Below are 22,635 nucleotides of genomic sequence, written 5' to 3'. Positions count from 1 at the left end.
CAAATGAAAATACTGGGGAGCTATACTTACCTCTTTCCTTGGGGATGGGTCTTGGGAGATAGCTATGAAATGAAAGGAAAGTGCAGGGTCAGGCATTAAACCTCATTTGCTCATCCCCTTCACACATTATCCCTTGCTGTCCAGCTTGAGGGTGAATGAGACTACTGTAGAAAACAATGGAAAGTAGGATGACCCCAGGGGCATTAGGAGATTGACTTCTAATTTATAACATGTCATTGCCAACCACCCTTTTCCCCCAATGCTCTGTCCTTCCCTGATTTCTATGACATTACATTATTATCCTTCTTCCTTATGAACTACTCCATCGTATTTTCTGGCTATTTTCCCTTTCCCCTCTATAACTGGCTCTATCCTTGGTTTTCTTTTCTCCTTCCATTCTCTTTCTTGTGATATCTAAGACTTTTAAAAAATCAATATCTCCAGTCCTGACCCCTTCCCTGGGCCTTTGGACAACCTTGCTATAACTGTTTGTGAGACATCTTTATCTCGATCAAATTTCCACCTGCTTTTTAAGCTTTTCAAGCTCAAAATGCTGCTGCTCCCATCTCAAACCTGCTCTTTATGTTGTTGTCACAAGAATTTCCTTCTCTTCTTTAGTTCCATTGTCTGACCTTGGGTCAAATCCAAAGCCCTATCCCCTTGTTTTTGGTTATATCAGTTCATGATTTTGTGTGTATTTTATCCATTCCAGAGTAAGAATACACAGAAATCTTTCATCTGTAACTGTAAAACCAATTAAATTTCCTCTCTTTTGGTGCCCACTTAATTCTTCAAATCACAAAGTCTCTTTCCCAATATCCTCATATGAAAGTTAAGCTCTGAGAAGTCATGTTTCATTTATACTTTTGTATCCCTAGCACCTGACTTAGTACTATGTACTTAATAGGTATTTAATTTTTTAAAAAAATTGAATGTCTCATCACTACTGGTCATAGAGCAGGATAGAATTTGGAGTAGGAAGGGTGGATATGCAGAAAAAATCCTTCATTGAGTCACCCAATGTATTTGGTTCTTCAATGTTTATATCTTTATTGTGTCTCTTCAACAATCACCCATTAAATAATGGGTTGAATAAGGTTTAAGTTCCTTTGTCTGACATCCAACCTCTTTTACAGTCTGATGCCTCCCTGCCTTACCAGCCTATTTTATCTCATAGTGTTCAGTTCAATAAACATTTGTGCTAAATAAATGTTTATTGAACTGATATTAAACTGGGCAACTTACTTAATTCTGTTTGCCTCAGTTCCTCATCTGTAAAATAAGCTAGATAAGACAATGGCAAATCCCTTCAGTATCCTTGCCAAGAAACTCAAATGGGAGCAAGAAAAATCAGCTATGACTAAATAGCAACAAATGTGTTAGATGTTATACATACAAAAGCAAAAATGAGAGTCCCTGCCCTCAAGGAGATTATATTCTACTGGCATATGTAATACATACCTAATAAGAAATACTAAGTACCTATTATGTAATACAAAGTGATCTCAAAAGAGTGAGAGAATGAGGTGGGGGAAGGAATTAGGAAAAATCTGAAGCTAAAGATTCTAAGAGAAAGAGAGGAAGGTGGAGGGAATACATTGCAGACAAAGGCCAAAAATGGAGGAGGGAAGTGTATTATTATGTAAAATATAGAGCTTATGAAGGGAACTAGTCGGTCAGTGAACAAGCATTTATTAAATACCTATTATGTGCTAGGTGCTGAGGTAAGCTTTAGGGATAAAAAATAGGCAAAAAGAAAGACTGTCTATGTCCTTGAGGACATATAGTAATGGAGGAAGACAGTACACAAGAAGGAAGCTGCAAAGGTGTGTGTGGGGGAGTGCTGAGGTAGAAAGGCAAGGGCACAGTGGTTTATGTCAGGGAATCAAGGATAGCTGGTCTGGGCCCTTCCAGAAATGGAGATTCTAGGAAGGCTTACCATTGGGTGAAAAGGCCAGCAGGAGCAGAATCAGGAGACAGGTAATTCCAGAGAAAGAGAACAATTGCAGTTGTAAGATTGGAGAACATAAGAAAGGTTAGAGTTGGGTAAGTATTTCTGAATATTATCAGAATGGAAATTATAATTGAATCCATGGGAGTTGATGAGATAAACTAATTGAAAGAGTACAGAGGGAGATTTAAGAAGGCCCAGAACAGAGCTTTGGGGGATAACCACTGTTAGTGCACATGACCTGAATGAAGATCCAGCAAAGGAGACTGGAAGGGTCCATCAACAGGTATAAAAATCAGGAGGGAGCAGTGTCATGAAAACCTGGACTAATATGAAATAGTGCCGGAAAGGTGGCAACTAGATAACAAAGGGCTTTAAATGCCAGGTTGAGGATTTTGCATTTTAGTACTAGAGGTTGAAAAGACAATTGAAGATTTTTGTCCGACCGAATAAGAGGGTGCCTCAGTTTTCTCATCTGTAAAATGAGTTAAAGAAAAAAAATGAGCAAGTACTCCAGTGTCTTTGCCAGAAAAACACCAAATGGGCTCACCAAGAATCAGACATAGTTGAAATGATTGAAGACAACAATAGGGTTAAAGGGGAGTGACTGGTCACTGTTTTAGGAATATCTATTTGGTAGCTGTGTGGAGCAAAGAGTGAGGAGGGAAGAAATTGGAAGCAGACAAACTAATTAATAGGATATTGTAATACTAGAGTAGGGACTAATGAGTAAGGAATGGGGGAAAAGAGGTTAAGGCAGAATCAACTAAACTTCTTAACAGACTGGCTTGAGGGGCTGAGGAAAAATAGAATCAAGAATAATTTCAAGGTTGTGAACCTCAGTGTCTGTTGAGGACATCTTCAACAGAAAAGGGAAAGTTTGGAGGAGGTGGGTTTTGGGGGAAAATATAATGAATTTCATTTTGGACAAGTTGTGTTTCAGGTACCTAGGCCAATGATAATGTAGGGCTGGTGGTAAGGAGAGAGGTTAAGAGGTTACATATATTTAGGAGTCATCTTCATAGAGATAATCACTGAACCCTTGGGAACTGATGAAACCGTACAGGAAGAGGTTACATGGAGAGAAATGCTCATTCACTGGGCAGCAGGAATAGGATGGTCCAGGCAAAAGAGTGGCCAGACAGGTAGAAAATCCAGAAAGAACAGAGTGATGGAAGATAAGAGAGGAATGGAGGGGTTGGTTAACATTGTCAAAAATTGCAGAAATCAAGAAAGTTAAGAGCCAAGGAAAAATTTCTGAATTTTGCACTTTAGAGATTGCTTGCCATCCTGTGTATATTCATACTTTTTTTTAGTTGTCTATTAAATTTTTACCTATTTTTAATTGTTAAAATTAAATTTTTTACCTATTCTTTAAACTCCAACATAAATGTCACTTTCTCTCTTCCCTCTCCCCATAAGTGACATGATACAGAGGGAAAAGAATTGAATATAAAATCAGAGATTCTAGATTCAAATTCTGGCCCTATTACTCTAAACTTGTGGAGCTGGTCAGATTTACTAAGTCTCTTTGGCCCTTTGGTTTTCTCATCTTTAATATATATATATATATGTATATATATATATATATATATATATATATATATACATATAGTGTGTGTGTGTGTGTGTTAGAATGGATAGCTTCCAAAGTCTCTTTAAGAGCTAAATCCAATGACAATTGAGTGCTATGTTTTGCATTTCTTTCCTGTGCTTAGGATTATAAAATGGATAACTGGAAGGGACCAGAGTAAAAGCCTGCATGTTACAGATGAGAGAACAGAGGCCCAGAGAGGTTTTGTAGATAGTCCAGTGATTTGGTTGTTAGGTTAACAGGAGTGACGAGTCAGACAAAGGTTGTCAGCTCTAAGCTTCTTGGTTTTTGTTCCTGATCTGGTGATGTGCATGAACTCAGGCTAGAGACCAAGGAACCTGATTCAATTAAATTCAAAAAGCATTTATTAAACACTTACTAAATGCCAGTAGGGGAAGCTAGATGGTGCCATAGTGCTCAGAGTGCTGAGCCTGATTCATCCTGAGTAGCCTCAGACACCTACTTAGCTTTGTGATCTGGGGCAAGTCACCTGGCCCTGTTTACCTTGGTTCCTCATCTGTAAAAATGAGTAGGAAATGGCCGACCACTCCAGTATCTCTGTCAGGAACACCTCAAACGGTGTCACAAAGTCACTACTGAAACTAATAACAACCACAGCAATGGGCTAAGCTCTGGGAATACAGAAAGAAAAATAAAATCATTTTTATCCTCAAGGAATTTATGTTCTATGGAAGGCTGGAGGCTAGCGTCATATGCACAGGTATGCAAATGCAAAATGTATGTGAATAATACAGAATAAAATGTTTTCAGTGTGGAAGGAAATATTATCAACCACTAAAAGAACTGTCAAATTCTCTTGTATGAAGCAGCTATTGAGCTGAGCCTCAAAGGGAGACAAGGAGTCTAGAAATCAAGGAATCACTAGCTCCTGTGCAGTTTTGCTAAGCAGAACTTCTGGGAACCCAAGAGAACAATTAGAAGCATGATGGGATTAAAAGAAAGGAATTGATCACAAGTCACATACAAATTTTGTTAGGAGATCCTGAGCCCCAGAAGAGGAATCGAGTTTTAAAAAGACAGCCTTCATCTAAGCTTGATAACTTGGGTTTTATTTTTCTGGCTGCCTGACTGAGCGAGCTGCAACAACTCCGGAGGCTACGGCTAACAGAGTGGAGACGTCTTCCTGCAGGGCAGCGGCCCCAAATAGCAGCTGCAATTCAGGGCACAGATGGCCAAAAATTAAAAAAAAAATGTAGTCAAGGACTGAGAGAGAATGCCTAAGTATGTGAAGGCCAGAAGATGGTAGCAGAGAGCAGCTTAGAAGCAGCAAGGCAAGGACTGCAAGGGAGAAAGCAGCTCCCAGTTGGAAGCCGGGGCCAGCGGATGAGGGTGACATCATCGGCTCTGAGAGCAGCATTGGAGGGATGGAGTTTGGACTCCATCCTGCAAGAAGGAGTTTCGTGGCCATCTGCGGCGCAGTGGAGGGAGAGCACAGAACCTGGAGTCAGGAGGATCTGAGCTCGACCGGAGCCTCCGACAGCCGGGTGACTGCGCAAATCCCTTCACCCCGCCTGCCTCAGTTTCCTTATTTGTAAAATGGTCTGGAAAAGGAAATGGCAAACCAGGGTCTTTGCCAAGAAAACCTTTATAGGATTACAGAGTTGGACGCGACTGAAACTATTTAACAACATACTATACCACCCTTGTAGAATCCAGCTACTTGTGAGTCTGTCCAGGTGTCTTCCCTGGTTATTTATTCTCTCATGTGTGTGTTCCTTGGCTACATGCTTCAGACACCTATATTTCAAGGAGATATTTTATCTATTCCCTTTCCCTGCCATGTATATTTCCTGTATGTATATTCCTTTTACCTAGTGGTATGGTCTTACCTAGCCTTAATCACTGAATGGGTGATTAAACTGTTAGAGACCTTAAAAAAGCCAAGGTCTCCCATTGCATCCAGGGCCATCTCCAGTCCTCCTGGTTTCTCTCTGGCCACTGCACCCAGATGGCTCTGGAGGGGAAAGTGAGGCAGGGGACCTTGCACAGTCCTCCCTTATTTAAATCCCACTCGCTCGCACATCATGACATCATCTCCCCGATGTTACATTCCTCTTCAGGAACGAAGGACAAACAACAACAGTGGTATGGTAATCTGTGGGAAAATAGAACCCTATTTATATGAAGAAATCACTTATTTTGCTGGGCTGTTTAGTTGAATGGGTTTGTTGTTGTTTTGTTTTTTTGCTTTGAGCTATTGTGTCTTGTGATTAGCTATTAAAATAGAATATTGGTGGGGATTAGTGAGCTGCGATTCTGAGGAGATGCTCTCTTACCACAATGTACCTCAGACCTGGGGTGGCACTCCAAGCCATCCCAAATAATTTACTAGGGCACCAAGATAATGTGTCAAGCTTGGAATTTGAGGCTGGGTCCTCAGGCTTTAAATCCATTATACCACAGGTGAGATCTTAAAGTTGTTTTGAGTCTGTGGAGAATATATGCTCCAAGAATGCAGGCACTGTCTTATTTAGCTTTGTAAGGTTCCCAGAACAATGCTCTGCCCAAATAAGGTGCTTTGTAAATCTGTCAAATTGAACTGAACCAGAATTTGGAAAGGTTTGGAATAAGATGGATGTCATTTTATTTCTTTCTTAAGAGAAGGTCTTGAACTAGCCCTGCTACCTAGATCTAGGTTAAAGCTCCATCTATGATACTTCCTTATTTTTCATATTGCAACATATATAGCAGACCACTTCCCTTTTCCCTCTCCTTGCCAATCCCTGATGGTAACTGTTCTCACAATGGGCCTTTATCCAGTGTCCTACAGGCCCCATTCCTTCCACTCTGTGCCCTAGCACAGTGCCCTCCCAACTTGGCACCCTAGGCAGTAACCACCTACCTTTTGGTGGGGTGGGTAATCCGGCTCTATCTTATGTGCACCCTACCGGCTCTTCACCCAGATGGTTCAGTGAATTAGGAGGCAGTAAGGCCCCTCCCCCATTCTCAGAGACAGCGAAGATTTGCTTCCTACTCACATAGCAAGGCTAAGGGAGAGACCTCAGATTTTTCAGTTCCTAAATCTGTCATATTACAGCTCTGACAGCTAAAACTAGAGTCTGTGTGCTTCTTCTTCAATATTAATTTATTTTGCCTTATTTTGACCACAGGTTTCTTGATGTCAGGAATCAGATTCCCCTTTTTTCTTTTGCCTCTTGATAGGGCGTTGGCAGAGGTGAGCATTTGCAGCCTGCTCTTTTCAATTCTGTTCAATTTGATGCATATTTAGTTATCATCTTCTATGGGCAAGGCGGTAGGACAGCTAGGTGGTATAGCGCACAGAGGGCCAGGGCCTGGAGTCCGAGATCTATCTTCCTGAATTTAAATTTTTCCCCCACACACTTACTGCTGCTGTGACCATATTAACCCTGCTTGCCTCAGTTCCTCATCTGTAAAATGAACTGGAGAAGGAAATGGCAAACCACTCCAGCATTTCTGCCAAGAAAAGCCCAAATGGGGTCATTGAAAATTCAGACAGGACTGAACATGGGCAAAGCTCTATGCTATATACTGAGGTTACAAAGAATAATAAAGTTCCAGGAACTTATGTCTAATGGGAAGGATGAAAGATGTGCACAAATAAGTATGACATGAGAAAAATGTAAGAAGGGAAAATGAAGAGTAAAGACAAAGTACTTTAAGAGAATTTTAGGATCATTCTGGAGAGCGATGTGGAACTATGCCCAAAGAGCTATCCAATTGTACATACCCTTTAATCCGTCAGTGTCTCCACTGGGCCTGTATCCCAAAGACATCATAAAAAAAGGGAAAAGGAGCCACATGCAAAAACTGTAGCAGCTCTTTTTTGGTAATGGCTAGGAACTGAAAACTGAGTAGATGTCTATAAGTTGGAGAATGGCTGAATAAGTTATAACATACGAACGTAATTCATATTATTTTTCGATAAGAAATGATCAGCAGGATGATTTTAGAGAGATCTGGAGAGATTTATATGAACTGATGCTAATTGATGTGAGTAGAACCAAGAGAACATTGTACACAACAACACGATCAACTGTGCTCATTATATGATGATCTAATTATGATAGATTTGTTTTTTCCAACAATGAGATGATTCAGGCCACTTCCAAGAGATTTGTGATGGAGCAAGCCATCTGAATCCAGGGAGAGGAATATGGGAACTGAATGTGGATCATAACATAGCATTTTCACCTTTTTTTTGTTGTTGTTTTTTGCTTACTTGTTTTTTTTTCTTCATAATTTTTCCCTTTTTGATCTGATTTTTCTTGTGCAGCGTGATAAATTGTGGAGATATGTTTAGAAGAATTGCATATGTTTAATCTATACTTGTATGGGGAAGGAGGAGAGAAGAGGGAGGGAGAAAAATTTGCATCACAAGGTTTTGCAAGGGTCAATATTGAAAACTATCTTTTCATGTATTTAAAAATAAAAAAGTTATAAAAAGAATTTGAGGAAAGTAAGGTAATTCTTAGTGGGATGGGTCAGCAATGGCTTTATGGAGGAAGTATTGAAGAATGAAGAAGCTTTCAAGGGGTCTGAGAGTTGTGGAGGGAATGGATTTTAGCCTTTATGAAAGTACTGTGTTAAAATAGGGCATGATAAGATCAGGAACCACTCCTGGTCCACTGTTTCTGGCATATAGAATGCGTGAAGGAAACAGAGAGGAGTAATGCAAGAAGAGCAGTTTGTAGACTTCCTGGAATGATAATGATATGAAAGATCCTAAAGCAGCCCAGCTCTCTTGCCAAACATCTCAGCAGAAATGTAAAGGGTATTTAATGAAATAAATAATGGTCAAGTTGGCAAAAGAGAAACAGTAGTAAGCACTTCCATCTAACCCAGATTGTGCAAAGTAGCCAGAGATCTGTGAACTCCTGGAGATTGGAATAAAGAACAAAAAAAGTTTAGTTCACAGGATCTGAAGTCAATGAGATCTTGGCCCTGGCCTAAGGTCTCAGCATGGGACAGAGTTAGTTTCTGATAAGCTATTACATAACGAGAGGGACTGGACATTTTGTACAAAAATAAGGACTTTTCAAGAGACCAACGTTCCCTGAGACACAATGGGATACAAAGTTCCTGAAAAGCTTGAATCTGGGGGAGGTACACTCCAGAAAGCTTGAGACCACTGAGATCTCTGATATCTGGTTGGAGCCTGGAAGAACTAGTGATGGAACCAGCTCCCAGTAGGTTACTGGGCAGGGAGCTGTTCTGGGCAGTGTTTGCATGCTAGGAGATTCTCTAAAACTACTGGATCCAGGGCTGCTCCCCTGAAGCATGAAGCAGAGCCAACTAAGCTTCAGGATTTCTATTTTGAAGGAGAGGGAAGGGGTGCCCTGCAGGGGCTTGTTCCATTTTAAGAAGAGAAACAACTCCAAGGGGATAAGGAATTCAAAAACAGGGAACAGGGTGAGGTTTACTATAGGGCTAAAATAAGGAAGAGAAAAAAGTGCAATCAGGACAGGGGTCAGAGCAGAAGAGGAAGGGAAAGTATTAAAGGAGGGATGATGAGTCAAAGGGAGAGATAGAATAATAGGAAGCTTTATTGTTGTTCAGTCATTTAAGTTTTGTTCAACTCTTAATGACCTCTTTTGGTGTGGGTTTTTTTTTGGTAGTTTTGTCATTTTCTTTTCCAGTTCATTTTATCAATTAGGAAATGGATATAACCAGGTTTAGATGACTTGCCTGGGGTCACATAGCTAGTAAGTGTCTTAGGCCCAATTTGAACTCAGGAACATGAGTCTTCCTGGCTACTAGCCTGTATACTTTCTATTATTTTTCTATCCTATTCTATCTAGCTGCCTTGATAGGATGTTACAGTCTAATGCCAGAGTTTTTGGTCAAAGAAGAGGAATGTGTAGGAAATGGGATCCCTGTGGACAACTGAAGTGGAATGGAGAAATAGGCCATGAAATATGAAGAAGCTGAGGGACAGAAAGTTGGGGTATTTGTGGGAACATCACCATGAATGTTGACATCCCCAAAATATAAGGGTAGGTGTTGGGGTAGAGAATAAGATAGTGAGCTAAGTGCTGAATTCCTTAAGAAAGGAGGGAGAATGACCCAGAGCTGGGGATAGATGTGTATGAGGAAGGAGGGAACAATATACAATAGTCCCCATTATCTGTAGAGGGTAAAAGGTTTTAATAGAGTGAACTTCAAAATGGGGAAAGGTTGCTCAAAAGGAGAGCCTGGAAATGACAGTGGGGGACAAGGAGTGTTCTGAGTCCCCCTTTAGGAGTGTTGCATTGGGGAATACCGAAGGAGGGATGGCCACAGATGGAGAGCACAGCCAGGGATTCAGTGTTGTCTGGGTTAAGTTAGTGTAAGAGAAATGTGAGAGGAAGAGATCCTGATATAAGGGAAATTTGTTCTTTATGGATGGGAAACCCAGCGGGCACATCCCCATGGGATAGGTGGATCCCCAAGTCATAGGGGAAATAGGATTGAGGATGAAGATGAGAAAATAGAATTTAGGGGATGTTTATCATATATTGAAATTTTGATGTTCATTAAATCTCATGATTAAAAAAAAAAGAACCTTTAAATAGGTTGGAACTAACTTATGGAAAGCTTTAAATGCTGGTTAAAGAGTTTATTTTACTTTATTTTATAGAGTAATTGGAAGCCAGTGAAGTTTTTTGAGCAAACCTGAGCTATGAGTTGGAGAAAGAAGTCTTGGGGAAGGGGAAGAGTGCAAACAGTTTCCCTTGCTCCTGACCTTCCCCAATGTCATCCACTCCTAGTTACTCACCTTTCTTTTTCTGTTCCCTGAAAAATACCTCAGAATAGACAATATTTTCATTCTTCTCATCCAGAGGATTCACTAGAAGGAGAAATGAGATTTTAAAAATGAGCCACCCAATCCAAGACCATGAATTCCTCCTCTGTCTTCCATCCCAGGCATGGAGTCACCGGGGTTAGCTGAGGGCACTTTTAAAGGGAAGGAAACTATATATTTTCATAGCAAGGGGCACAGTAGTGGGAGAGGGGTAAAGAGACTTGCTTTGGAAAATACGGGGCCAAAGACGCTAAAAATACCCTGTAGAGTGCCAAGGTCAGAAGGGAACCTACTTCTCCCCTAGTCAACCCTCTCATTTTTGTCAGAATTGAAATGGAGGTCCAGATACCCATAGCCAGGGTCTAAAATCCAGCCTCTTTAGATTCTTAGTCCTTTATTCATTCCCCTATACTCTCAAGCCATTTAGTTCAATTCACCATTTTATAGATTAGGAAACCAAGGCTACCCAAGAGAATATAACCTTGTTCATGGTTATACTTAGAGCAAGTGGCAGTCAGGACTAGAAAGAACTGGGGTGTGCAGACAGCCAGTTCAGCACTTTGCACAATAGCAGACAGATTGTGATGATCAGGCCTTCAGAGGTAACCAAGGATAGGAATTGGGTCACAGATGGTTTCTTTAGCTTTAGGTGGCCTAGAAGATAGCGCATTAGACCAGGAGTCAGGAAGATCTGAATTTAAATGTAACCTTAGACACTTAAGTCTGCTGTATGACTTGGCAAGCCACTTAATCTCTGTTTCAGTTTCCTTAACTAGAAAATGGGGAAAATAATAGAATCTCCCTCCCAAACTATGAAGATTAAATGAAATATTTGTAAAGCATTAGGCACATGGTAGGCACTATAAAATACTAGCTATTATTATTGTTATTGTCAACAATGAAAGCTCTGCTCTTTTGCTGCCTTCTGTTTTTCTCCTTCTCTATTACTAGTTCTGCCATGTCCACTCTTACTGCTCTCTGTTTACTTCTTATTGGCAAAAGAGAAGGAAAGACCTTGATCTACCGGTGTGATATCTTTGAGTCTCATTCCTTACTCTTATAAATGGGAATAATTATGCGAATACTACCTAATATAAATGTTTTTTGGGAGGAGATGTTCTGTAAGCATTAAAATAAAATGTGAGTTAGTTATTGATTTGTTATTTCTGACTCTTTATGACCCCATTTGGAGTTTTCTTGGCAAAAAATACTGGATTGGGCTGCTATTTCCTTCTCTAGCTCATTTTACAGATGGGGAAACTGAGGCAAACAGGCTTAAGTGACTTGCCCAGAGTCACTTAGCTAGTGTCTGAGGCCAGATTTGAACTCAGAAGATAACTCTTCCTGACCCTAGGCCCAGGGTTCTATCTGCTGTTCCATCTGGTTGCCCCTTTGTGAGTTAATATTTATTATTATTATTATTAATATTAATATTGTCCTCCCAGATGTGTCCGAGGAAGCTCTGAAGCCCATGACTTCTTCATCCTCTTTTTCAAAGAGGTCTTTCTCTGTCTCCAGTGGACAGAACAGTCCAGCAGAGCAGCTTGACCCTTACCATTGACATACACTGGACAAGACTCCAGGTCTGGTGATGAGGAGGCTTTAGGGGTTTCTGGAGTACCTGGGAAGAATGCACCCCTAAGAAACACAGAGAATAATGCAAATGAACATTGAGGAAAGGTAACTCTATAAAACAAATTGTGGATTCTGGGCTGGGCTGGGAGAAGGGGACTAGCAATTCATAATAGACTTAGGGCACTGTTCTTTTTGTGGGGGGTTAACCCATAGGGCTGTACAGCTAACTTTTTTGAGATGATTTCTCCTAAAACTATCCTGAGAGATGATATAATCTAAGAAGAATCCTAAACCACGAGAAACATAGACAGTAGAGAACGAAAACTCATGTCAGACTACCGAAGAAAATCAATAACCCCGAAGCTTTTTCAAGAAGGACCAGCGATGGAGCCATAACAAGGATTTCTGAAATTCATCTAAGTTGGGTTGAGGCTAGAATATAAAGTATAACCATTTCTCTGTGTAGCTATTGTAGACTGAAGACAGAGATCAGGAGAATTGAGGAAGATAAATATTTAGAAAGACAATTTAAAAGGGAGCAGGGATTGAAGTGAAGAAGATTATAAGGTAAATAGTGAACTTATTGGGGAGAAAGGAGAATGATCTGAAAGTCTCTGGATGGCAACAACTAGAATCTGGACAGGTAATTTTAAGGAGAAAAGGTGGTTTTGCTGAGTGATAATGGCAGTGGAGAACAAGGAGTATATTAAATCTCTTCCCAGGCCCTAATGTGTCAGAAGGTGTGAGAAAAAGAATATATTGTCACAAAAGGAGTGCCAAGTGATATGGGATCTTCAAAAGAAAGCTAGTTTGCACGGGGACAAATCTTGAAAAAAGAGATTTAGGATGAAGGAATATTTGCTAACCATGAAGGAGCATCCCAAAGGGAAGAGTGGAAAGGAGGACAAATAAAGGATTAGGAAAGACTGAGTTAGACAGACTTGAGAGTATGTATTTTGAAGGTGGTGGAGACAGCAGGTTAGCCTTGTGTTTGGATGCTGTCCTTGGAAATGGCTCATTCCCATTCTTCCCTAATGTCCTTTACCAGCAGTTATGTTTTCTTGACTTTTCCCAGGTGACCTCCTCAAGATACAATAGCAATGGTAATGGAAGAAAGGGCAGCCTGTTTTTCCTTCTTTTCTCACTCTGCCACCATTGACCCTGCCTTTTCACTCTTTCCTGAGACTGCCTTCCTGTCTAAACCCCACAGGGCATAAGCAAGACAAAAACTATATGATTTATTGGGTCAGCTGTGTATTAACTTTGGTGAGGAAGGTTCTCACCAAGGGCAGGGATTGGGTCTTGGGGTGTCTATACTACTTGGGCCACTGTTGGTATCTAAGGAATAATCAATAACTTTTATAACATGAAGACAGCAGACTCACCTGGCAGGATCTGGGGTAGCAGCTCCTGTAAAATCAAGTACGTATAAAAATAACTAACAGGAATCCAGTAGATATTTCACATTGTGCTTTTGCCACATTTGTGTGTCCATGTTTCCATGGGAATGATTAGTCATAGAGAAGTTATGGAGTGGGGGCACATAGTAGCTATCTTCAAATATTTGAAATCCTGTCTTACATAAGAGAAATTAGGCTTGTTCTGCTTAGTTCCTGAGTTTAGAACCAGGAGAAGTTGTTTGTAAGTTGCAGAGAGACAGATTTTTGGTTTGATTTAAGGATAAAATTCCTAACAATGAATCATCAGAAATGGAAAGAGCTGCTTCTGTAGCTGATGAATTCTCCATCACTGAAGATTAAATGGAGGCTGATTTCTCTGTTTCCTTTCCTCCCCTTGAAACTAGGAAAACCTCGATTCAGAGCTCATCTCTGACAATGCTGACTCTCCTGAGTCATTTGACCTCTCAGTACTTGGGCATCTCTCTGGAACTATAAATTGCAGGGTAGGTGCCAGCCAGCCTGCATTGGCAGAGAAGTTTCCCTCATTTAGGAGTACCCTATAACAACAAAATCACAGGTCAATCCTTATCTCTATTCCTGTTCCTCCTTATCACTGAAGAATTTGGACAACTTCTCTTGGGACTGGTAGAAACTAAAGGGAGGGGCCAACGGTATAAGGAGAAGGTTCTGAAAAGGAGACAACTAGTTAGCACAGGAGAGGGTGAGGGTTCTCTGGGATTTCCTGGAGACAAAGGCATTTGGGGTTACATGCAGCAGTTCATGGACCCCTTTTGGCAATCTGTTGAAACCTATGGACCCCTTCTCAGAATAGTGCTTTTAAATGCACAGAATAAAATCTATAGTATTACAGAGAAAGTCAATTATATTAAGAACAATTATTGAAATATTCAAACAAATAAACATGGACCTCAGATTAAGAATCCCTATAAGTGGGAGAGACATAACTATCCCTAGAGGGATGTACTGAGGATTGAATGAAACATATATAGGTAAAGTGCTTTTTAAACTGTAACACTCAGGAAAAAAGAAACCTATTATTGTAGTTATTATTGATAAAAACAAGGTACTATACACATTTTGAATGGGGATCCCTACATGTTTGCATGGGCTTGAGAGTTTGAAGTATTATTCCTCAGACCTCATTCCTTTTTCTGTCTTCTACTCTCATCACTTGAGTTTAGGATTGCTAGACAATCACTTGGGAAATTATTTAACCTCACCTACAAAATAAATGGACTGAACTTGATGGTCTGTGAGGTCCGTTTCAACTCTACATCACTGGTCCTATTAGAGAGTCCCAAGACCTTAGCTGGAGTTTCAGTTCTGGCATTTACCAGCCATGTAAGTCCCCGTGGGAAAGTCACTTTGCCATTCTAAGGTTTGATTGCTCATCTGTAATGTGGAGATCATACTTGTCCTGCCTTACAAAGTTGTCAATCTGTATATCTTAAAATGCTCTAGAAATGTAAACTAATAATATTGTGATTATCTGTCTTTTCAACCATAATCACACCCACACAGAGTTCCCCTTTTCAGAAGCAGTATTTCCAAACATGGTCAGCAATGATTTAAAAGTTTTTAAACTATTTACTGCTCCTTCCCAGAGCTGCCTACTGGCTTATCTTAACTGCTTAGCCAAGGTTTTGTCACTGAAGCAGGCTGCTTCTTACTAATGTGCTATTAAAGCCAGTTTTTTTTCATTTTTTTAAGTTTTGATTTTTACAGTCCTATTCCCCCCTCAGGTCCAGAGTATTCTTTGAGTATATGAAATGTCAGAGTGCCCCCTTCTGAGGGGTGAGAAGAGAGGGTGAGTTTTCGGGTGCATGGTAAAGGTTCGTTTTGGGATTGTAGCCAGGATTTTCACCAGAGGATGCCAAAAAAAGATACTGACCTGTTTTCTTCAAGACCCTGAAATAAAGTAGAAAGGATGCACTGATGCCAGTCATGACAAACAAGACCAGAATCCCCAGAACCAGCTGGCTCCTCCTGTGCCCCAAGGGGATAGATGTAGAGCCCTAAATGAGAAACACTTGGTTGCTAAGATTTTCCTAAGCTATTTTGAGGGATAGGATAGGGAAGCCTAACCTAACAAGTTGTGAAACTGAAAAGTCCCTGGGCTCCCTGGTTTCTGTACCTCTGCAGGGAAAGAGAGATTGAGAACAATGAATGGATCAGCTCAGTTCCAGGAGCAATGTATGAGAGAAGTTTTAATTTATAGAGAAGTCTCATCATTTCCCCATTAAGTTGAGATATTTCAGGAATGGGATTAGAAGCAGAGGAAAGGAGCATTTACTGAGCTGCTAACATTAGCCTAGGACTGTGTTGGGCAGTGGGGTACAGAGCTTAATAAGTCCTGATCTCAGATATAGTCCATTTGGGGAGACTGTATTCTCTCTATAGAAATCTAGTTGTAATCTCACTTTTTAAATTGGGAGTTATTTTCAAGATAATTCGCTGCATCCCCCTTTAATATCACAGAGAAGAGGAAGGAGGAACAAGTCTTTTGTGATCATTTGAACTTGTTACCAAGGATTTCCCCTTGTGAGAAAATTGGTACAGGACTGCAGGCAGAGCACCTTTACTTGTCACCCTGAAGTTGTACCATGTCCCCTCCTATGACACTGTCAGGTGAAGATGAGATAATGGAATCGAAAGGACAGATGAGTTACAGAGTCTGATGGGCTCTGGATGCCTTCTGTCCTCCTATGGGGCATTGCCAGTTTTATATTAATAGCAAAGGTCATTCTTTCCTTTCATCTTTAGAGCTGTTACTCTCCTAGCTTCACTTAAATTCACACTTTCCAGACTCGACAGGCAGCCTTTCTCCACTATTTCCCCAGGTTGGTTCCCACTCCCACCCCCCTTTCTCACTCACTTGAATTTCCAGCTCGAGGCTCTGTTTCTGGACTTGGTCATGCTCCGTGGCTGCCACACACCAGTAAAACCCAGTCCCTGCTATTATGGTGGCTGGAATGCGGTATTCTGGGGACTCGTCTCTGCCTCGTATGGTCCTATTATCCTTGTAGAAGGAGAAGTAGAGCCGGGAGGCGGACCTCTGAGGGGGTAGTTGTGTCTCACAGCTCAAGTTCACTGAGCTCCCCACCATGGCTTCCGTGGAATTTTTGATTCTTAGTTTAGGTCGAGGGAACAACTCTGGGGAGAAGTCAGATTTAGTGTCAAGAAAGAATGGAGGAGTGTTGGGGGGGGGGGCTGGGAGTTAAGGGCTAGAAAAGCAGGAGGAAACTGAGCACTAGTTCATCATAGCTAGATGATACACTGTCCCGGAGTCATGAAACCTTGAGTTCAAATCTAGCTTCAGACATTTATTAGCTGTGGGACCCAAGGCAAGTAATTTAATATTTGTCTGTTTTAGTTTTTTGAACTGTAAAAAAGGGATAATGACAATATTTAACTCACAGAGTTATTGTGAGGATCAAAGGAGATAATATTTGTTTGTGTCTGACTCTTTGTGACACCATTTCTTGGTAAAGAGACTGGAATAATTTGCCATCTTTTCTAGTTCATTTTACAGATAAGAAAACTGAGGCAAACAAAAGTAAGTGACTTGCCCAGAGTCACACAGTAAATGTCTAAGGCCAAGTTTGAACTCAGGAAGATGAGCTTTCCTGACTCCAGGCCCTGCACTCCATCCAAAAGCACACTAGTTGTCCCTGGCACATAATTGGCTCTGTATAAATGCTTATTATTTCCCCTTCTCTATTCCTTATCCACAGTGGGACTCCCAATCCCCAGATCTAGGAACTCAATAGCCTTAATATAAGACTATGATTTATCCACCAGGACTTGTTTTCCTTTCCTCCATCAGCCTGCTCTAGAATGTTTTTGAGAAGCAGCCCTTCTAGCTAGAGGTCATAGAGGACCTCAAAGGATGGGGTCCTATTCTGAGACTTCATGATATCCAATGGTGTCATCCTTGACAGTCTCCACCCCATGGCCAAGTGATCTTACCTTGGACTTGAAGGATGACAAGGGTAGATCTTTGCTCTTTTTTTTGATTTTCCACATATGCACTACAACTGTACTGACCACTATCTTCTTTCCTTGCTGCTTTGATGGACAGAGCTTTGTTTTCTTCAGTGAAATAAATGGATTTTTTCCACTTGTGAAATGTAACCCGGGATAACTTAGATTTCTTCCATCCTTGGCATTGTAAAATCACAGCATCTCCTTCAAAAACAGAATAAGGAGCCTGGAGGACCAGCCATCCTGTAACATATAGGAAGATAAATCTAAGATTGTTTCTATCTGCCTTTATTTTTTCTTCTCCAGTGTTTCTAGACATATGGCTTCTGATACAGAAATCCTATCCATCCTTACATCATAGTTTAGATGCTACCTGAAGTCTTTTCTGATCCCATCACTCTGACTGACTAGCAAAATAAACACATTGGTGGGGAATTGTGAGCTTGGTTTTGAGTGGGTGTAAAACTGGGATAACCTGTTGAAGGCTTCATATATTGAAGAGAGATGTCCCAGGAGCATAATAATAATAACCAATAATTATGTGAGAATGATACTATATCATATCCAGAAAGGGGAGAGATTATTGCTGGCTTGGGAGTATTAGGGAAGAATTTTTGGATGAGGTGGCTAGCTTTAAAAGGATCACTTAAATGGCAGAAAAAGAAGGTAGGAGGATATTCCAAGCATTCCAGGTAGTAAAATATAGGGTATATGCAGTGATTGGTGAATAGCTTAATTGGGCTAGAGTATCCATCCAGTGTTTTTTTCCCATACTCTTCTGCTATCTACATGTCTACTTCATTCTTTAAAACAGAATAAAACAACCCCCCACAAAGAAAAATGTCACTTGACTCTGACAACTTCAGACTATTAGTTGTATCTTTCTTTCCTTTCACAATTTTCAAAAAGCCATCTACATTTAGTGTCTCTTCCTTCCTATCCCCTGCTGCTCTTTTTACTCTGAGAGTTTCTGATTCCCTCACTTGACTAAAGTATTTTCTCCAAGATTTCCCATTTTCTGAAACATTTAGACCAACAATATTTTTCTCAATCTTCATTATAATTGATCTCTTTAGATAGCATCCTTCTGGATGGGAGAGAGCTTCCTGCCTGGGTTTTTTTTTTTGTGACATTCCTCTTGCCTGGCTTTTCTCTTACCTATGTGATTGAATCTTCTTAGTTGATGAAATTCTTCATTTTGATGAATTCTGACATATGTTGTATCCCCAAGGTTCTGTCCTGGATCCTTTTCTCTCTATATACTATCTGTTGTGGATCTTAATGGCTCTTTTGGGTTAAAATATCATCAATGTGTATCTAAATCTATGTATTCATCCCTCATCTTGCTCTTGAACTCCAATCTTGCATAGCTATCTCTCTGCTGTACATCTCTAGTTGAATATCTCACAACTACCTCAAACTTATAATGTCCAAAATGGAACTTCTTGTCTCTTCAAGTTTCCCTCTCTCCCTAACTTCTCATTTCTATTGAGGGCACTTCCAGGCTTTCAGTCATCCAGATTTACAACCTGGGTGGCATCCTAGTTTCTGTTTCTCCTTTACCTCCCATATTCAATCAGTTACCAAGTCTTTTTAATTCTGTATTCACTATATTTCTCAAATCTATCCTGTTCTCTCCATTCAATATCACCTAGTTCAAAGACTCACCATGTCTCATTCAGACTACTGCTCTTGTCTCCTAATGAGACAACACATCTCCAGTCTCTTCTCTCTTTAAGCTATTCTCCATGTTGTTGTTCAGTTGTGTCCAGATCTTCATGACCCCATTTGCGTTTTCTTGGCAAGAATACTGGAGTGGTTTGTCATTTCCTTCTCTAGCTCATTTTTGCAGATGAGGAAACTGAGGCAGAGTGAATTGACTTGCCCAGTGTCAGACAATAAGTATCTGAGGCCAGATTTGAAGGGAGATGAGTCTTCGTGACTTTAGGTCCTGTACTCTATATACATTGCCAGCTAGCTACCCCCCATCTTCCACACACAGCAATTGAATTGATATTTCTGGAACATAGGCTTATTATCCCCTTTCTCTAAAAGTACCAGGGACTATTTATTGTCTTTAGTATAAAAAAGAAACTACACACATAGGCAATAGCATTTCAAACTCATTATCCCTTCAGGTCCAACTGGAGGGCTGGCTCATCACGAGAGTTTTTCTATCTCCTGACTCTAGATAGATTTCTGTGGAGACTGTTTCTCATGCTTTTCTCCTCTTCTTCCTCCTTTTCCTCTTCTTCTTCTTCCTAGGGGAGTCATACCCTTACGTGTGGAAAGCTTAGAGGAAGGCAAAATAGGGCATCTTTTGCCTCCATTCATACCCAGCCTTTAATCACTGAATGGGCACTGCCTCTGACAAACTGAGACCTGGGAAAGACCTTATCTTAAAAAGGATAAAGTCTCCTACTGCATCCAGTCATATTGACCTATGCCTTGCCACTGGACTTTGATGATTCTGGAGCCTGATATCTTTGTACAGATTTGCCTCACTTAAATACAACTCACTTGCAAGTTAAGACATCACCTTTGTCATTGGTACTCTTCAAGAACAAAGGAGAAATAGCAGTTTTCATCCCTGAAATATATCCCCTTTTCCTCTGTTTCTGGAATTCCTTAGTTCCATTCAAGGCTCAGATCAAATGGCACTTTCTATATGATACCTTTCCTAAATTGTTAGAAGTTGTTCTTGCAAAATAATAGATTTCCTTAGTATATATTGTCTATGTTCTTATCTGTGTATACCCTACTTTTAAAAGTAAAATGTAAGCTCTTTGAGGGAAGAGATTGTTTTATTTTTTACTCTATCTCTAGCACTAAGTGCAGTGTCTGGCACATAATGGACTCTCAATACATTCTTGTTTTTTGTTTTTGTTTTTTAAATGTTATTTTACTTTAATTGAAATGGAGGAGATTCACATGAGATATGACTGAAAAGCTAGGGATGGTGCCAGATTGTAGAAGGACAGAAATAAAACAAATGAGTTTTAATTTTACTCAGGAGGCAGTAGGAAATCATTGAAAATTTTTGAGCTAAGAAAATGGCATAACAAGATCTAGGCCCAATACAAGTTTGGCAGGGGTGTGAAGGATAAATATGAGTGGGGAGGGGGACAATATAAATGGGAGGACCAACTAGATGGTTTTTGATATAGGTGTATTAGCATTTTGTGCTTTCTCTTTTTATCCCAAACACTTCTTCTAGTACCTGGCATATATTAAGTGTTTAATAAATGCTTGTTGGTTGGTTGATTAATAAGGACTGGTACAAGGATATTGGCAATGGGAATAGACAAATAGGGTCAGATATGAGATATTGAAGATGAAAGATTCAGGTGTAAAGGAGAGGAGAGAGTTAAAAAGTAATGCAGACATTTCAAACTGTATGGATTATGTTATGAATGAAATAGTGAAATCAGAGGGAGAAGGTTTGGAATGGAAAATAATATTTGCTTTGAATATGTGTTTGAGATGTCAGTGGGAAATCTGGGTGGAGCTATCAGATTGTTGGAGACAAATCTGAAACTTGGAAAATAGGTGCAGTTTTGTGTGTTGTCTGAATAGAGATGATAATGAACTTGGGGCTATGAATGAGATAATGTAGAGAAAAAAAAGGAAAGGATCAAGGAGAGGAACTTAGGAAAGATCGACCTAAAGGGGTCAGAAAGCGGAGGAAAACAGTAGTAGGGACAAATAAAAAACATTTTAGAGTGTTAGAAAGAGAACCAGGAGTATGTGGTGTCTTAGAATCTAAGAGAATAAAGAGTATTTAGAAGGGCTTTTTTTTTGTATCTTAAGAACTGAAGTACTTAGAATATAAATTGAAGCTATTTTCTCTCTTGCTTTTTGGACATGGTTATGGTTAATGTGGGAAATTGTTTTGTATGATTATACATTATTTGTCAAGAGTATTTACTCCCTCCTCCTTCCCCCGCCCCCGTTTTTTCAATGGGTGGGAGAGGAGAAGGGAGGAAGAGAATTTGGAAATGAAAATAAAATAAAATAGAATTAATTTTTTTTAATATTTTCCCTGATATCTAGCACAGTACATTTCAAATGCTAAGTACTTAATGAATGATATTATAATTGATAGATGCCTATCATAATGAGGAATGGCTAAAACATTATGGTAAATGAATGTAATTGAATATTATAAGAAATGATAAATGGAATGGATACAGAGAAGCATGGAAAGACTTATATGAACTGATGCATAATTAAAGAGTCAAGAAAATAATATACATTATTACCACAATGAAAATGAAAAGAACAACCACAAAAAACTGAAAATGAATGTTATAAAATTACAAAGAACAAGCTTGATTTGAAAAAAAAAAAGGAAACATTTTTCATCACTACTTTGCAGAGTGTGTGTGTGTGCATATGTGCATGCACAATCTGTGACTTAACTATAGTTAGGGTTTGTGGGTTGTTTTTTGATATGTTGATGAATTTTACAGTTTTATTTTTTTCTTCTTCCTTCTTTTCTTTAATAGAAAATCTTTGTCACATGGGATGGCTCTCTGGGAAAAGACACAAAGGGGAAATTTAGGGAATTTAAAAACAAAGGATATCAATAAAAAGTTGTTTTAAAAACAATTTCATCAGTAAATATTTGTTGACTATTTGAATAATCTTAATGTCATTCATCAATGTTACATCAATCATAACATGATTTTCTGAGTCATTTAGAACCCCACTCATGATACTTCTTCCTTCTGTCTCCCCTCTCCAAGCTTACATACTGGTCCCTCGGCATGTTCCTCAGTAATCCCAAGGTGACATCCTTTCTTCTCAGTGAGAGTTCTTCACTTGGTGCCAGGGTCCAGGGGCTATGGAATAACATTTTTCTTCTTCCTATCTTTCTTTTCTTTGTCTTTTCCTTTTCCCCCTCTCCTTCTCCTTTTTACCTTTTTTTTTCTGTCCCTTCATTCCTCCTCCTCTTTCCCTCCCTCCCTTTCTGCCTCTTTCTTTTTCAATATTTTTCATTCGAGAGGAAACCTGCCCCTGTGGATAGTTGGGTGCTCTCAGAATTGGGCTGAGCTGGACTTATGTTTCATCTATGACATATCCTGGCTGTGTGATTCTGGCCAAGTCACTTAACTTTTTAGTATTCCTAGACAACTCTGATTATAAATAGAACTCTGCAATAGTAGATATTTCTTATTGGATCTCTATAATAGTTTAATCATAGAAAAACTCTTCATAACTCATTTAAAAAATCCTCCTTACCTCCCTTTCCATTCCTGATTCTGAGTTCCCTTATAAGGTTAGAACAAATGGACAGTTATTACTGCCAAAAGCATCTCCATCA

The 22,635-nt window shown here is 39.8% G+C and overlaps 1 protein-coding gene across 1 annotated transcript in view; it reads right to left on the bottom strand.

Moving 5' to 3' along the window:
* Positions 1-22,635, bottom strand: part of FCRL6 (Fc receptor like 6) — a 36,045-nt gene that overhangs the window by 1,021 nt on the left and 12,389 nt on the right. Inside the window, exons 4-10 of the mRNA XM_023502092.2 lie at positions 17,295-17,552; positions 16,201-16,478; positions 15,217-15,340; positions 13,290-13,314; positions 11,885-11,967; positions 10,303-10,374; positions 31-62 (exon numbers count right to left, since the gene is read on the bottom strand). Of these exons, the coding sequence (XP_023357860.1) occupies positions 31-62; positions 10,303-10,374; positions 11,885-11,967; positions 13,290-13,314; positions 15,217-15,340; positions 16,201-16,478; positions 17,295-17,552 (872 nt within the window). The remainder of the gene's footprint in view (positions 1-30; positions 63-10,302; positions 10,375-11,884; positions 11,968-13,289; positions 13,315-15,216; positions 15,341-16,200; positions 16,479-17,294; positions 17,553-22,635) is intronic.

The sequence above is a fragment of the Sarcophilus harrisii genome, chromosome 4 (assembly GCF_902635505.1).
Source record: "Sarcophilus harrisii chromosome 4, mSarHar1.11, whole genome shotgun sequence".
Taxonomy (NCBI): Eukaryota; Metazoa; Chordata; class Mammalia; order Dasyuromorphia; family Dasyuridae; genus Sarcophilus; species Sarcophilus harrisii.
This window is presented reverse-complemented; position numbering and strand designations above follow the sequence as displayed.